Below are 18,185 nucleotides of genomic sequence, written 5' to 3'. Positions count from 1 at the left end.
TCCTCCTTCTCGCCTACTTTCCTCCTTTTCTTCCTCTTCCATTTCCTCTTCTTCCTCTTCCTATTTTTTCTCTTCAACTTCTTCCCCTTCGCCTCCTCTTCTTATTCTTTTTTTCTCTTCATCTTCTCCTTCTTCCCTTTCCCCTTCTCCCCACCTCCCTCCTTTCTCTTTCCTTTTTCTTCCTTCCTTTTCTTCTTCCTCCTCTTCCTCTTTCTCTCCCTCCTCTTCCTTCCCTTCCTCCTCCTCTTCTTCGTCTTCTTCATCTTTGTCTTATCTTCATCTTCTAATGATTCATGCAATGTAGGGACCTAGCCAATGACCAGTTCATTATTGTAACTAAGCAAGGAATTTGTTTATATTTTTTAAAAGGAGATAAAAAGTGAGGATCAACTTAAGGTCTTTATTCTTTTAAAAGTGAAGTGAAGCACATCATGTGTGTTCATCTGGCAATGTGTAGACTCTTTTAAAACTCAGTCTCGGGGATACAGCCTTATTACCTATTTTCCCATGAACACCAGTTAAGTTAATTTTGTGTTAACAAAGCCGAGGTTTTCATTGGAGATCATTACAGAACTTGGGCAGACATAATTCTACCACTGTTACAAGTGCACTGTGACACAGAAACTAGATTCGCTATCAGAGATTCAGACTCCGGAGGCTAAGCTAGGGCCACACATCTAATTGATGGGCTGGGGACGGGATGGAGGAGGGCAGTGGGAGCAGGGTTGAGATCTGGCAGCCAGGATCTGGGAGGTCAGAGCAGCTCATCCAACCTGAGGTGGTTGGGGCCCTGCTTACCGGAGATTCTGGCGGGAGACACGAGGAAGTCGCCAGCTCCCTGGCTCTGGGTCCGGGCATTAGAAGTGGAGCCCTGAACTGGGATTGCCTGGAGCTCATGACCTCCCAGGCTGGGGCTGTGCGTGTGCTCGCTCTGTACGTTACCAGCGTCTCTAATGTGCTTGTTTCTTTTTATCGGCTTGGCTTCCCACTTCACTCCAACCTGGGGTGGGGCCAAGCCAACCACCTGCCTGCTGGCTGCCCATCCGGCCTGGCCTTTCCTGTCCTGCCCTGCGCCCGGCACAGTGGTGAAGCAGCGCTTACAGATGTACAACTCGCAGCACCGGTCTGCCCTCAGCTGCATCAGCACGGTGTGGAGGACCGAGGGGTTGGGGGCCTTCTACCGGAGCTACACCACGCAGCTCACCATGAACATTCCCTTCCAGTCCATCCACTTCATCACCTACGAGTTCCTGCAGGAGCAGGTGAACCCAAGGCGGGACTACAACCCACAGTCCCACATCATCTCTGGTGGCCTGGCCGGGGCCCTCGCTGCGGCTGCCACCACCCCCCTGGACGTCTGCAAGACCCTACTCAACACACAGGAGAACATGGCTCTGTCCCTGGCCAACATCAGTGGCCGGCTGTCAGGCATGGCCAATGCCTTCCGGACAGTGTACCAGCTCAACGGCCTGGCAGGCTACTTCAAAGGCATCCAGGCACGCGTCATTTACCAGATGCCCTCCACAGCCATCTCCTGGTCCGTCTATGAGTTTTTCAAGTACGTCCTCACAAAGCACCAGCTGGAGAACCGAACTCTGTTCTAAAGGAACGGGCTGTGGGAAGTGGTTCTGGAATCTTGTTCACAAAAGCTTTCCCCTGCCAGCCTGCTGGTCCCTTGGCCTGAAGTCTAAGGTCCTTTTCCTGAGGGTGCCCTTGATGTGTGCTCCCTAATGCCTTAAGAGAGAGGGGAGGCCAGGATGGCCGGTGACCAGAAGGCTGTCCTGTCCACAGGGACATCCTAGGCGACGGTGGACAGGAATGACTCGGGAAGGAGAACAAGAATTGGCTGCTTCTCCTCCCCCAGAGAATGCAGCTTTTCTGCTTCACTGTGGCAGACTCCTCCCTCCATCCTTACGTCACACAGGAGGGAAGAGGCCATACAGCGACTGAACACATACAGTCTAAAATAGATGGATAATGTTTATCCTTTATTTTTCTATGTAGAAATTTTTGAATTTGTGTGTATTGTCGTGTGTGTCCCTAAAGAGTATTACAGACGAGCTGATCGAGCTGTTTTTAAAAAACAAAATGGCTGAATTCTTCCATCAGGGTAAAAGGCACCAAAGTAATAAATGGCTGAATGTGGCCCAAAATTGCATGTAGGTCCCCCCAGATGGAAGTTTCACTTGAATGTAAAATAATAAACATTAAATGTATATTTTGAATTTCTCTTTTAATGGGGAAAGAAGGTACGTTAAAAAAAATATTATGCTACTTGCCACTATTTTTAATTCAGTCAGTCACGCACCTTCATGTGCCTTATCCCCTTGTTTGTCCTAAAAATCCCAGGACCGAAGGTCAGGCCCTGGCGCATTTCTTCCTGCTGTGTTACGTACACACACATGGTCCAGGGAGTAGGATCGCTCCTGCTGTAGGCTGGTGGCCCCAGGACAGTGAGGGCGACCCGTCTTACACCTGCTGAGGCCATTCCCTTGCTTGTGAGTGAGCTGAATTTGTACCTCTCTTGGTCACACTTAGAAGCCCTGAATCTGCCAGCATTTGGCCGCTTGTTTAGTAGGTTGTGGGGATAAATCCTACCTTTATCCTAAGACTTATTTATGGATCAGCCTTTTTTTCCCTCAGGCACTTCAGGGTACTTGGCTTTTGTGTGTCCTTAACTCTCCTCCTGTCCTGCCTTTCCCTGTGCTTTCTAGGGATTTAGCAAGATGGAGCCAGCCCACCTCTGGCATTTGGCTGTGCCCTTGTCCTGTGCCAGCGCTCATCCCCATCGGAGCCCCCTCTCATAGGCTGGTGATAAGTCTGGGCCCTCCAGCCGGGGCCTCATTGCCCAAGGCTGCTCCTTCAGCCTTGTGTTGTCTGTGTCACTGAGAACTCTAGGCCTCACTGCCTTGTCTTCTGGGATGGAGTCACATTGTCGCTAAGAGAAAACACAAGCCTGCTGCTTCCAGATCGGTATCCGAGGGGAGACCGGACGGCCTCTGTTTCCTGTTTTGAGCCCCCACCAGGCAGGAAGCACATGCGTTTCATTTGGGCAGTACTGGTCTTGACCTGCTACTATCGCAGAGGCCAGTGTGGCGGCTGTCCCTGACTGCCTGGGAAGAACTTAGATTGCACGGAGAAAGTCTCATCATGGGACTATGCTGTTATGGGTCTTTCGTCCTGGTAGCTATAAGCACTTGTATGATAAAACAGTTGACTTCCTTTTTCAGGTCAAGGATGGGCAGGCCACCTTGGTTCCTCACGTGTGTGTTCATGAGCAGGGTCTTGCTGCTGGGCTGCAGGATGGCTGCTGAGCTGTCCCACTTTGGGGTAGACCCCCACTGCTCTCAACCATGGGTACCAGATGCAGCAAGCAGAAAGCTGGTGACTGTGCTGTTGCTGGAAATGTTTACATCCACTCTGACCCTGTCTTAGGGTAGAGTTACCTATGTAGTGCTAACTTCTGCAGATGGAGGGGAAAAGTCAAATTGTAGGTTCTAGAACTTAAATCCTAAAAAAATTATTCCTCCTATCCCTTTTTGTCCACTTGATTTGCCGCCCTGCTATAAAATGTTCCTGTATTCCCACAGGGTTTTGCTCTCCATATTTACAGCAGGAACTTGACCTTGGGAAAAGCCCCTTTGGTTAAGGGAATGCAAAACAGAGAGGCAGGCGTGGATACAGAGCGCCATGGGCTCAGAGTCCGAGGATGTGGTCCTGGCTTTCTCTTCCCCGTGTCAAAGACTGGGTCAGCAGGAGTTCCCACCTGTCCTGCTGCCCCAGCCCGGTCCTCGTGAGGCTTAGTGAGTGATCTGACAGAAGCTTTGGACAGTTGTGAGGCACCGAGTAGATATATAAGTGTTTGTTAATTTTGTGGGAATTAATTTTACCTCTCTCATTCTTAGCTTAAAATTTGTTATCATTTGCCCCACACAGATTGTAGCCTGCAGGTTGTGATTTTGACATCGCAGAGTGCTGAATGGGAAAATACTGCCCTGTCCAGTGACCGGCTTAAAATAATTGTGGCACACACTCGGTCATTAACATCTTTAAAGTGACATCCGCAGCTGGGCAGTGCCAGGGGAGTCCAGTACTCGTACTTTGACAGTGTGTGTGTGTTTGCATGAGTGAGTGCTTCTCCTCAGACCGTGACTTCAGGTTCACCCACTTGTAGACTGGAGTTTTCAAGTAAAGCATTTTTTCTCGAATGAGATGTTTTCTATCCATGACTATTTTTTCTTAACTTTGGATTGAATGTAGGTATTTACTGGCTTACTTCTTGTGTGGTTTTATTTTTTTTATAAAAATGCTGATGTCATTCCAAGCACCATCTTCCAATGGCCCTGAAGGCTGCATCTCCATCACCTTGTTATGCCAATAAGGTTGTATTTATTTAAGGACGATTGTGTCTGAACTACGAATGTACTGCTGTTTCCTACCTGTGAGACACACCATGTATGTGATAAGGGTGGACAAGCATTATTTCTTCAATGTCATAAATGCCTGTAGTGAAGATTGTTTCTGTCTTGAGATTGCTGCCAGCTCCTTGCAGAAGGGAAATGTGTGTTGATGTGTCTGTGGGGGGGGGTGTATTTGATATGCTGCTGCAGCTGTAACACTGGAGCTAGAGAAAATAAAGCATTGATCATGCAAGTGTTGTGGGCTCTGTGCTGGAGGTGCTGCGTTGTCACAGCAGAGCAGGGCAGGGCAGGGCAGGGCAGGGCTGGGAGTCTCCTGCTTGCTTTGCTCCCTGTTCTGGAAGGTGACAGCTTTTGGGCAGTTGTCGGAGCCCGAGTAGGACAGGCACACGTTCCCTGCAATACGATGAACTCATGCCCATTTTCTATCTCATACCCCTTTGCAGAGCTTCAGCCAGGAGCCTCTGAATGTAGAAGTCCCTAAGAGTGGCCAGAGTCTGTCCCCAAAGGTTGTAGCCTAAGCCAGAGAATGTTACCTTTTCTGGAGGTGAGAGTAGGTGAACCCATGTGAGAAACCAGAGAACTTGTAAGGTTGTGACCTACTCTCAGCATAGTTGCTGAACCCCTCAGCAAAGGTACCAGTCAGAATGGAAGTCAGGCCTGAGAGCCAGCTGTGGCTACAGGTGCCCAGATGTGGGCAGGAGCACTGGTCGGAGGGCAGGCAGGATTGGAGACCAATTTCCTGCTTGTCATTTCCACCAACAGCCAACCCTGAGCTACTCAAAATTGTGAGAAGACCAGGTAGCTTGGAATGGGCCACAGTGGGGATATTTATACCACAGAATTAGGCAAGTGCCACAAATCAGGCTGTGGCTTTCTTAGAGCAAGCAGCACACTGTCGCCACGCAGCGCTCCAAGCTTGGTTTGTACTAGGTGTTCAGTACAGGTTTGCAGAGAGAGGTGTGGTAGAGTTCATCAACCTGCGTCCGAGTTATTGCTGTCCCTCTTAGGTCCTGACCTGCCTCCTCCTCCTAACATGAAGGAGGCCTTTCCAGAGTGTCCACACTCAAATCCTGCCTGTCTTAGTCACTTTCTTGGTGCTGAGACACCGTACCCAACACCCACGATTGAGCAAAGTTTTATTTTGGCTCAGCTTGTGGAGGTTTCGTAGTGCATACTCACTTGGCTCCAGGGCAGAATTGGCACTGCCCAGGGGCACAGTGGAGAGAGCTGCCCACGTCACGGTGACCAGGAAGCAGAGAGTGAATGGCGGAGCTAAGGAGGGAGAAGCATCCATGCAGGCCACGCCCCCAGTGGCCGCCTCTTCTCCCCAGACCAGCTATCAGCCCCCATAATCAGATCACCTTCCAGAAGCCCGACCTGTGAATGCGTGAGGCTGCGGGGGGAGCATCTAGATATAATATACATCTGGGTGACATTTTCTTTTCAACGTCTCCTCCCTGTCTCGAGTTCCCTTGATTTAGTGGAGTATACACCCCTCTCAGTAAAGACCTCCATTCTGCCCCATAGTAGTGGACTAAGATTTTTTTCCCCAGTAAGTTTATTGGTCCATTTTAGGTGTACAATACAGTTACATTCATCATTGGGATCTTGTACCTTTACATGATGCATCTTGGTTCTTATTTTTTCCCCTTCCCCTGCCCTCCCTTCACCCCCTCCACCCTTCCCTATTTACAAAGACTTTGTTTCCATTTTTTTCCTTTTCTCAATATTTTTTCTTTTCCTTTCTTTCCTTTCCCCTACTCCTCCCACTTCCACTCTTCCTTTAGACCATTTCTTCATATTACACAATATCAATTATATATTTTGATCCTTATTTACACTTTTAGCTTTTCATACCAGAGAAACAATTCGGTATTTACACATGTGTGTCCTATTAATTTCACTTAAGAGTATGGCCTCAATATGCATCCATTTAGCTATAAATGTCTCTCGTTTCTCGTTCTTTATGGCTGAATAGTACTTCATTTTATTAAAAAAAAAAACCCCACATCTTCTTTATCCATTCTCCAGTTGATGGGCATTTGGGCTGTTTCCAAGCTTTAGCTGTTACAAACTGTGCCGCTATAAACATAGGTGCACATATATCGCTGTGGTATGATTCTTTTAATTCTTTGGGGAAGATCCCCAGCAGGGGAATAGCTGGGTCAAATGGAACCTCCAGCCCTAGTTCTTTGAGGTATCTCCACACTGATTTCCACAGTGGTTGCACCAGTCTGCACTCCCACCAACAATGGAGAAGGGTTCCTTTTTCTCCACACCCCTGCCAGCATTTGTTATTGGTTGATTTCTTGATAGCAGCCATTCTTTGTGGGGTGAGGTGGAATCTCAGTGTTGTTTTCATCTGCATCTCTCAAATGACCAGTGATGTTGAACATTTTTTCAAACATTTTTCATGTTTATTTGTTGCTTTTACTTCTTTGTCTGAGCCTGAGATATTCTTAATGAATATCTCTGAATATTCATTCAAGGATGAATAGAGTGACCCCAATCTATACAAGAAAGACAACTTGGGAGGGAGTGGAGGTGGATTGCTATTGCTTACAGCAGCAAAAGCATTGCCCTTGTAAGGAGTTTGACCTTTAAGCAGTAAGTTATCAGGTATCAAGGGTTTTTGAGCAGGGGACACTAATGGAAAAAGTTACGTGGCAGAAGTGCACAAGACTGAGTAGGGAAGAATACCAGGGAGCCGGGAGGTGTCACTGGATGTCACAGATTGTCTGGGAGAGGGACACTGAGGCACAGGCAAAGGAGGGGAACAGAGTGGGGCTGGACTGGGAAGAGCATAGATCCGGGATCCCATGGGGCTTGGGGCTGCAGGGCCAGCTGAGAACAGGCTGAGAGAGGGAGGAAGACCTGGCTTAGGACCAGCAGGTGGTGACGGGTGATTCCTGCCTCAGAATCAATGGGCCGCTCCCTCCTCCTGCTCAGCCAGGAGAGCCTCTTTACCTCCCTCCTCTTGGCTTTCATTTCTTTGCCCTTCTTCAGGTCACCCACCTTCGTGATGACCTTCTGTGGTCACCCCCGCTTCTGTGCTCAGCTCCCTCCCTGGCCACCTAAGAATGGCTGCTCAGAAAGGTTCTGCTGCTGGGCCTTCTATCTCTTCAGTCTCTCCGTACTGATCCCACCTCCTCTGTGGCGATGGTTCTCCTTGGTCCCACATCTAAACATACAGTGAACTGTTGATCTTTCAGATTTGAACTTGTCCCACACTTGCAGTTGACCACCCGCTTAGCTACCGGAGACTTACATGTTACCCACTTGGTCAACACCTTCAAGGGCTCCTCCTTGCTTATTGAAGAAGAGGCTCCCCTACACATGGCAGTGCCCAATGTCACCTCCTGTGGATGGGAAGGAGGGGCAGAAAGAAGACCAGGGTGGGTGAATAAGCCCCTTGGATTTTCCTCTTCTGAGCAGGATAGTGCTACATTCTTTCTGGACTTCTGTTCTCACTGAAATGTTTTCTTCTCTCTCTCCCCACCCTTCTGGGCTATCAAAATCCTATCTTTTACAAGCTAGAATATATTTGTGATATATAATAATTACATTCATTTTTGCATATCTGTTGTATCTGGATCATCTTGGATCCCTTTTCTCCCATACCCTCTTTTCTCCCCCATTCTCTAGGTCCCCTTGCCCATTTCCAAAAAATCTGCCTCCCTTTGTCCTACCATCTCCTTTATTTTTCCTCTTTAAACTGTTCATATGTTGGGTTTCTCATAGAAGAGAAACCATGCTTTCTTTAACGTGTGTCTGATTTATTTCACTTAGCATTCTGGTCTCAAGCTTCATCTATTTTCTATAAATGACTCAAATTTATCCTCCTTTATGGTGCATAATACTCCATTATGTATCTTGATCCATGAACTTAATTCTTTCCATGATTCCAGTTGGAAACCAAATTAGTTGAGAACTGAATCAAATTTCTCCATAAGGTCCACACTGAACCTTACCATTGAATTTGATTTGGTTCTTGACCAATTAGGATTGTGGCCAGAATTGTGGAAAGAATTAACTTCGTGAACTGAGATACCACTGTACCACATTTTCTTCATCCGTTTATCTGTTGGTAAGGATCTGGGCTGTTTCTACAATTTAACTATAGTGATTTGTGCTGCTATAAACATGGGTATGCATGTATCAATGTAATGTGATCACTTTAACAGTTTGGGGAAGGTGTCCAGGAGAGGTACACACCCTAATGCTGGCAATTACCATTCCATTTTACTTTCGGATTCTTATATGAAGGTGACCTCCCTGTCCTCTTAGTAGCTGGCCCAGAGCCTACTGTGGCTGATCACACTGTTGCCTTCTGATCAGAACATGTTCCTGTTGAGGACAGAGGCTAATCGATTCACTCTTGGTTCCTCCATGGTCCTCCAGTCTCTCGACTCCCCCATTCTGCATAAAAGTAACCACGAGTGTTAGTCATACTCAGCAAGCTCCTGAAGTCCTGTAGACGGACATGTCTGTTGGACATACAGGTGGGAATGCCCAGAAGGAAATACAATGCTGGTGCTCAGGAGAAAGCCTGGGATGGGACCTAAAAATTTGGCAGGCCTCTTGGAGGTACGATGGCTAAAGCCATGGGCACAGGCGGTTGAGAGCCCCAGGAGAGGAGAGAACTTGCAGAATTAAACTACATTTAATTAGTGAAAAGGGAACAGGAAGCATGAGTGACTGGAGAGCCGGAAAGTTATGAATAGAGCCAGGAGGTGAGGCTTTATGAAGGGATGGTATCAGCTCTACATCCATAGGTATAAAGTAAAAACAGCTAAAGCCATTTCAAGTTTTCCAAAGTTCTCTCTCTCTGCTCTCATGTTCTTTGCCTCTAGTTTTTTCCCCCGCTCTTTGCTCCCGACTTTTTGGAATTCTCCTTTAAATCTCACCCTCATGGAGTCTAGCAGCTTTCCCTCCTAGCACCATTCCTAACAGAACTGATGAACTCTTCCAATAGTTACCCCAAAGCAGTAACTGGACAAGTACTCAAAAAGTCACATGTCAGGCTTGTTCATGAAAGTGAAAAGCTGGAAAACAAACCCAGTACAACATCTATCAGAAATTAAATGATTTATAGAACATCCAGTTGTCCTGGTTTTTTCATGGAAAGGAAGTAAGTTTCATCAAGGGTACCCAGCAAGATCCCATATTTAAAATCTGGACAGCTCAATGTATTTCTGAAATTTGAGAATACTTCCAAGTTTTCACATTTCCCTAGCCTTGCCTTCCAAAGTTAACATTGCCTTGGGAAACATCTGAACTCTCCTTTGGAAAGGTATGGAAATGAGATAATAGAATTCCAGGTTCCTATTGACATGGGTTCTTTAGGATGCTTTTTACTATGTTATTTATCACTTTTATCATCACAGTTTCACTTTCTATATAGTAAGTGACACCTCTGGGCAGAGCCACCAGCACTACTGCCAAGAGGATGCAAGGTCACCTTAGCAGGGACACACAACCCAACCCATGCCCACTGTCACTGGAAAGCCCTCTGTGAAAAGAAAAACTACCAAGGATGATCATATCAGCAATGGCTCAGTCTTCAACCCAAGGCAGTTGAAGGTTGGGCGCTGCCTTGAGGTCCTCATGAGTCTCTGCCATGAAGGACTCCCAATGTTGAAAAGGTCTTTAGAAAACAGCAGCTAACTGAAACCGTGTGGATCCCAGAGTCACAGAAAGAGGCACTGTGGATGTCTGGGAATCATCACAGTCATACTGGACCTTGTGTGGCTGCCATTAAGGGAGGAAGTAGTTTAAATAGAAGAAATAGAGCGTAGTCTTAAGAGTCTTTGTTCTCATCAGTATGCAAATCTGTGGAAGTAGATTCTAGTTTCCTGCTGAATAGGGACAATATTTTATTGGTGGATGCCTTTAGCTTGGAGCGACAGGTGACAAATTTATATCCCTAGATTTGTATTTTGAGCTTACTACAACCTGCTGAGTGAAACGTTGCAGCCTATCCTCTCCTTTCCCTGATAATATCTGTGCAAAGTTAGGGAAAAAATCATGTGCAAATTTTAATGGAAATAATTATGGTTATCCATAATACCTTCTCTGGGTTTCATGAGAGTTTAACATGTGTTGCTTTCTGTGAGCACTTTTAATGTTGAGGGTCCTTGACAAGAACAGAAATACCTGAGCACTCAAGACAGGGATCACGTTTCAGTAGCCTCAGTCCAAGGCTAGAAAAACATAACCAGTCTGGAAACTGGTAATACCCAAATGCTAGCAATTTTCTTGGGCTCTTGCTTATTCTCAAGTGCTTCTAGCCATCTATGGGACTCTATGATCATTGGATGATGTTCAAGTGAGGTCCAAGGTCTGAGGGCAATTGTTGCACATAGTTCTCATCAAACTCATATTAGGAACAGAATAAAAATAAATTACAAATGAAATGTGTCATGATTAGTGGGACTGAGAAGGCAATCATACTGAGAAGAGCAACTAAAAGAAAAATATGAGCTAGAATTGCAGACAGTACAGCAAATCCCAAGCCTATTACTCATCATGAAAGAGAACTTTCCTTTACACAGAACAGAATGTGATGTTCTAAACCTCCTGCTACCCTTACCTCAGTGATAGAGAGTTGGCAAGAACACTCTTTTAAGAAGTTCACAGTTCTTACTGTCATGCTTCATTTGATCCCCTTTCGAAGAGATTATTTTTGCTGATTTTGATTTAGTCCAGAATCTTTGTTTACTGATGCTATCTTGAATTTCCACCACGGCCTCTATGACTTTTGTCTTTAAGATCAGCAAGTTTCTAAAAGCCAAATTTGAAAAGCATGCAAATACCTGATAGTGAATTTCAATGCAAGGGTGAATTTTCTTGTTGTTGTTGGTATAATGTAGTAATTTACTTGCTGTGGTCCATTTTAACCATTGGGCATATAATGAATGGGTCACTGTGTCCAGAGAGCTGGGAGATGGTCCTGGAGTTTGCTAACCAGAGTGCGATCCTAGGTGACCTTGGGTATATCCCAATCTCTCTGGTGTAGTTTCCTTATCTTCAAAATGAAAGCTTTGGGCCAGATGATGGGTAATAACTCCTCCAGCAACCTATGATAAGGTCCATATATTCAGCTGAATCAGCTGTATTCAGCCTCTAAGTCCATAATTACAGCATAATTACATGCTTTTTATGTGAGATTAGAAGGAAAACCACACAGGCTTTTTAGCTTGCCTACCTACCATAAAGAATCATTCATTATCATCTTGATTTACCACTATTCACTTTCTAAACTATTCTACAAATAAATTTTAATTTTAAAATCCATGAGCTTGGTATAGGAAAATGAAGGACATACTTTATATCCTTCTCTTTAATATGCATTCAGTTGCTACATTTTTGTGCCACTGTAATTAAACAATGTATTTATTTATACATCTATGTACATTCTGAGTGAGGACTGTTGGTCTCTGGTGAACTCTAGGCCTTCCAGCCCAGTGCCTGAAATGGAATATGTCATGCTGAATGCCTGCAGCTGAAGGGATGTGATGTTCTACTATAGGAAGATACAATTTCATTCTTCCATAGCATTTTTAATTGAAGACTCTGTGTGTCTCAGCTTAAAAAAAAAAACAGACTTCATTTTTTTGGAGCGGTTTCAAGTTCATGGAAAAATTGAGAGGAAGACAGAAATTTCACATAAACTCTTCGTTACACATGCATAGGATCATCTATTACCAATGGCTTCTACCAGACTGGTATGTAATCAGTAAACCCACACTGATACATCATGGCCACTCAAAATCCATAGTTCACATTGGGATTCACTCTTGATGTACATTCCATGGGTACACATAAAAGTATAATGACCTGTATCTACTATCATAGTATATCATACAGAATATTTAACATTTTCCTAAAAATCCTCTGGCCATCTTTCTGTTACTGAATTCTACTTTAATCCCAATTGTGGTCTTCAAGTAGACTTTGTATGGTTTCTGCTCCTTTGAATTTGTTAAAGTTTATTTCAGGTCTCAGAATATGGTCTTTTTGGTTCCTTCACAAGACTGTGTACTCTGCTGTCATTGTATGAAGCAGTCTATAGATGACCATTATATCCAGTTGATAATGGGGTTATTGATTTCATCTGTCTCCTCACTGATTTTCTGCCTGCTGTATCTGTCCATTTCTGAGAAATGGGTGTTGAAGTCTCCAAGAATGATAGTGGATTTCTCTATTTATCCTTGCAGTTGTACCATTTTTCACTTTATATATTTTACACTCTGTTGTTAAATTGTACTCATTAAGTAAAGATTTTTTTCCCTTCGTGGAAGATTGACCTTTTTGTCATTATGCAATGCTTCCTTTTATCCCTAAAAGCTTTATTTTCTCTGAAGCTTGCTCAGTCAGCAATTAATATAGCCATTCCTCTTTTCTTTTTCTTAGCTTTACCATAGTATGTCTTTCTCCACCCATTTATTTTAAATCTATGTCTGTAAAGTGGCTTCTTGGTGGAAAATGTATAATTCGGTCCTGCTTATTTATTTTATCTAGAAATCTCTACCTTTGTATTGGTGCACATCTAAACTTTTTACACAAGCAACCAAATAGATACCTGAGTCAGACATAATTATGTTTATATTGACCTTTTCTGTCAGATACTTCTTGATTTGAGAGAAGTCTCAAACTTTCCAATACTACCAAAGTTGATCACTTACATGACTGTAAAATGGTAAAAATGTACTTCTGACAGCTGTTTGCAGAACAGCCTTTTGTCAGTGAGATTCTATTTTCTTACAAATAGAAAGTGTATTTTACCTAATTTTCTTGAAAATATCTGTGATGTCATCTTCACTTTCAGATGTCAAAATTTCCAAGAGAGTTTGTCAGGGGTAGATCAACCCTGGATTTAAGTAAGAGTGACAGCCAGTCCTATAGATCAGAACAGAGAGCTTGAGGAGGTTACAAATGTTGTGTGTAGGTGAATTAAGAATTGTGGTAGCAAAGAGGTCATAGATAAGAGTAAAAAAATATCTTGAGGCTTAGTGTGTGCATACACTGTCCTCGCAGGATGGTACATGTTACTTACAGAATACATCTGATTCCCTTTACATCTGATTCCCATAATCATCTCTTCTTTTGCCCACCCAGGTCCTTGAATTTCCATTTCTGGCCACAAGATGGCATCGGACTTTCATTAATATTCATTGCGCATATCTTGTCTCCTCTCATGTCTGTCTCAGCGGCTAGATCTTATTGTACCGGATTTTTTTTTTTTTTCCAAATAGCAATATTTCTTTCTTTTTTGTTGTTTTTTTTCGGCACGGGGGATCGAACTCAGGACCTTGAGCTTGGGAGGCAGGCACGGCGCCGCTGAGCTAAATCCCCAGCCCTATTAGCAACATTTCTAAAGGAAATGGCATTAATTTGTATTTGTCTGAGAGCCTCGTATTTGGACCTTCTTATCTACATCAAGATATACTCACACATTTTCAGTATTTTTAACCCGTCATTGTGTCGATTATACTTTAGGAATTTTTCCCATGGTTTTCTTTACCTTACTGCCCTGAGTAAAGGCATGTCAAGACTATTTTTACAAATGCCTATCAAAACAAATCGTTTTGTTTTGAGTGTGATGGTGCAAAGGAACCTGCTCAAAGGGCTAGCTTTGGAATGTATCTGGGAATATAGCTGAGCTCCTGGGCTCCATCCCCAACACCACCAAAGAAAGTACAGTTTTCAAGCTGGGTATATACAGGCTACACGAATGCAATAATCATAAAGGGAAGCTCACAAGTCTAGCTGTCCAAGGTCTAGACTAGTATTGTGAGTGAGGTCCCTGGAGTGATGAGGGAAGGACTTAGATACATTGTTTCACTTTGTGCCCCCCCCCCCGCACCTTTTACAGTATTGGTGCATAGTAAGCACTCAATACTTTTGGACTAGATGGGTGAAAGGGCCTGAGAAAGGTTCGGTGGAAGAATGAGGTGAAGCTGACTCTAACATGATGTGTGAGTTGGGTGAAGAAAGTCCGGGAGGGGACAGTGTGGCAACTTGAAGAGATGGTGTGCAGTGGGTACAGAGAGGAGCGAGAGCAGGGCAGAGGGTAGAGGAGCAGCGGGAGGCCTGTGCCAGCCCTTGAGTTCACAAATTCTCCCGGACCTGACCTTACTTCCTCAAGGGGGAAGCTGAGAACCATTCTAGTAGACTATAAAAAAGCAAAGCACAAGGTTCTGAGGCCAGTAAGGGGCACCAAAAAGGCACATGGTGGCACTATGAGACATGTGCCTTTAGGAGGTATTTGGTTGGGCTGGATCTTTCACAGAAGGAAGCCACCTGCTTCAACAGGGCAGGGAAGCCCCAGTGCCCGCCCTGCTACAATAAAGCCTGTTACAAAAAAGGCTGATGAGCTTTTGCAGCTTACAAAGCATCTCTTCAAACACTGGTTTCTTGAATGTCACAAGATCCCTGTAGGGTCCACACAGTCACTTTCCATACAGATGCAGAAGTGGAGGCTCAGAGAGGTTAAATTACTTGACTGGCTCAAGGCCGGACTGGGCCCTGGTCTAACCCTGCTTATTGGACAGGCGGAATGAGGGTCAGTAAAGGATCTGACATACAAAAGCAAGGTCTCCCCCACTTTTTCAGAATGTTCTTACAGCCTCAAGAAGGTGAAGACACAGCCACTATACCATAAACAAAGACCTTTTTCTCGTATTATTCCTGACAGATATTTTTGCCATAGAATGGTAGGGGGTCTTATGTTTCCTCAAGAGTATAAGGATAAGATATTGATAAAATGTCATCAAGTCGAGGGAATAAAGTGGAAAGTGGCCCTAGGTTTCAGTCCAAACCAGGTTACTCTGCAGTTGGAGTCATCCTCATTTTGCCTTCTTTCTCTTTCTCTATGATCTTAGCAGTCCGGCGTGGGGAGGAGTTGTAAGGAGGAAGCACACACGTGTTCATGGCTGCAGATCTTGTCATGGCAGTTCTCTTACTTCTGCTGTCTCTGGGCTTTCTCTGAAGCTGAAGAAGGAGTGTCACATAGAAGAGGTGTCACGCTCCAATGCATCAGACATGACCTGAAAGCGCTAAAGGTGGCAGATTAAAATCTCCAAGGGCAGCCCTAACAATGGGGCCAGAACTCCCTGACCATATGCCCCAGCCTCTCCAGATGTTCCTCAAGGCTCCCAGTGAGCTTGCCGTGCAGCTGCTCAAGGTTTAATCAGCTTAGAGTGCATCCTTGCTTGGTTTTTCTTCCTTCCTTTACTTCTGATGTCTGGCATCATCTTCCAAGAAACCACCTCTCTTCAGGTCCGGGACTCAGGTTCTGTTAAAACATATCCACATTTGCTCACAGAAAAGCTGGCCGTTTGCATCAGTCCTCTCTCATCTTACAGGAGTGAGGTGTGCACAGATGTTCGGGTGGATGGAGTAGGCTTTGTGCAGAAGGACAGACTGATTCATCTGGTTACCAAGTGCGGATGCACTGACTGAAGAGGAGGAGCAGTGGGAAGACCAGGCTGGGAGAGATGGACCCTGTGAGGCTGAAAGGACGGGAAGGCTTCTAGGAAACCAGAGTAGGAGCCAGGAGATAGGGTTTGGGATTGGAGAGGTAGCTCAGGCCCAGCTGTGTGGGGCCCCGAATACCCAGGTTTCCCTTTCCTTGGGGTTTTGTGACGGGGGTGATGTTTCTTTTGAATCGTGCCATGGAGGGGATTCCTTTTTCATGCCAAACATTTTCCCAGTGAACTGCTAAGGCCAGATTGGTAGTTGAAGAATCCCCCTGCCACCCCTTCATCCTGAGTTGGGAGCCTCCTTTCCTCTCAGCCTTGGCTTCCTTCAGAGGTTTGCATTGTGTTGCAGCCCACCCTACCCTGACAGTCTCTTCACCTTGGCGTTTTGGAGCTTCAGGAAAAGGGTCTGGCAAAGTGCCTTCTCTATGGACAGACATCCGTGTCTGCACCTATCATGTTTTCCTAACATAAGAGCTGAAGGTGAGCGGGGGCTTGAGAGTGGGCGGTAGCTCTCAGCACATTACAGGAGTCTGGGGATCAGCTATTACCAGTTGGAGGTTGAGTTTCTGCCTATTTTCTGAGGGGGGAAGATCTGCCAACTCACAGACCTTGAACAATTTTTCCTTCTTCTCCAGAACCCTCACCTCTGATTTGCCACTACATCACAGCTGATCCCTTGGCTCATGCATCTGCTGTGTTCCTGGGAAGCCCAGTGGTCCCTGCTGCAGTCCATGAACTCTTTCAGTCTAGCAAAAGACCTCAACAGGGTATTCCTCCTGCCATTGTCACTTTGCAGCACTTTTGGTTAATACCCATGCATATTTGCATAGTATTTTCTAGATTACAAAGCATTTAAACATACATCAGCTTCCTTTATCATTTTCATAATAATCCCGTGAGGTGAGTAGGGTGACTATTGTTTCCCTGGTATAGATAAATAGAGATTGAGAAGTTGGGTGACTTGCCCAAGGACACACAGCTGGTTATCAGAGGGGCAGTTGAAAACTCTGGATTCATTTACTGCCAGAGCACACTGCCAGGGAGACAAGAAGAGCCAAAGGACCTAATCTTTGCCCGGAGAGTCCCAGAGTATAGTTGGAGGGAAATCAGATAAATAGGAACTACACGGTGGCATTGAGTTCCAAGTGTCGGTTGGCTTCTGTAGGTGTCCTATGATGTACACATACAGTGGAGAGATTCTTTGTGATGGAGAAGGCTAAGAGAGAGAATTTAAATGATGACAGGAATCTAACTCCTCAAAAACAAAGCAAAACAAACTACACTTATGTGTGGAGTATCTTTTATAGCTTGAACAAGGCCATTTTGCTCAAGAAGGTACACACACAGATCTAAATGGCACACAGATCTGTGAGCAACAGGGTGTTCATGGTTCATATTCGGACATCCTCCCAGATCTGCATGCACTCAGAAACTGGCCTTGTGGAGGTGACTGACTTTTGGAGGCATTGCTGTGAGGAGTTAGGGTCTGGTAGGAAGCTGGGTTACTTGGAACATGACCTGGAAGGGTGAATCCCCCACCCTGGCGCCTCCTTTTGCTCTCTACTTTCTGGACGCCATGATGCAAGCAGCTTTCCCTCTGGATGCCCCTCTTCCATGCTGTTTCCTGCCTTGGAGCCAGCCAAACATGGACTGAAACTTCTGAACCGTGAGCCAAAATAAACTCCTTCCTTTAAGTTGTGGGTGTTGAGCATTGTGTCCCAGTGATGAGGAAAGTGACTAAGACACAGAACATTTTGGCAGTCATTGAAATCAGTCAATATTTGTCTGATTTTAAGTATCAGGATGGACAGCCATGGCTTTCTGCTCTCCATTCAGGAGTCACAACGCAGTGAAAGACTGGATTTTGCAGCCTTTTAGGAAATCCGGGTTCAAAAGCCCTCTTTCTAGTGGTGAGCCTCACTAAGACATTTTGTGCTCTATTTTCCTTCTCTGCAATGTGAAGATAATTCCAAACTCAAAGGGTGTTGTGAAGATGGAGTGAATAATTTAAGTGAAACTAACTGACAGCAGGTGTTAGAACCCCGAATTCCTCTGCTGTTCAAGCATTCTGGGCCATTGTTGGTAAAAGTGTCAAATGTGCTCAAAGTGCCATGGATTTGGCCCATTCTCGTGCCCTTCTGTGCAGAGCTCTTGTTCCCATTGTGCCTCAGAGAAGCAGCACTGTGGGCATGCTTGAACATAAAAAAGAAATCCACTGCTTTCAAAATATGAAAAGAAAACCAGAAAAAAAGGACAAATCCGTGAACATGAGTTAAAT

General features: G+C 45.1%; 1 protein-coding gene across 9 annotated transcripts in view; it reads left to right on the top strand.

Moving 5' to 3' along the window:
• Slc25a37 (solute carrier family 25 member 37) overlaps positions 1-4,653 on the top strand; it is a 38,562-nt gene extending 33,909 nt beyond the window's left edge. For all 9 annotated transcript variants that reach the window (XM_021261288.2, XM_004848351.4, XM_021261283.2 and 6 more), the window contains one exon: positions 1,084-4,653. In XM_021261288.2, coding sequence (XP_021116947.1) covers positions 1,084-1,604 — 521 coding nt within the window. In that variant the 3' untranslated portion in view covers positions 1,605-4,653. The remainder of the gene's footprint in view (positions 1-1,083) is intronic.
• Positions 4,654-18,185: the final 13,532 nt, after the last annotated feature.

Source organism: Heterocephalus glaber, unplaced genomic scaffold (assembly GCF_053883595.1).
Source record: "Heterocephalus glaber isolate CG9 unplaced genomic scaffold, H.glaber_assembly_v1.0 deba00001460, whole genome shotgun sequence".
Classification (NCBI taxonomy): Eukaryota; Metazoa; Chordata; class Mammalia; order Rodentia; family Bathyergidae; genus Heterocephalus; species Heterocephalus glaber.
Note: the sequence above shows the minus strand (reverse complement) of the source record. Positions and strands in the feature narration are given on the sequence as shown.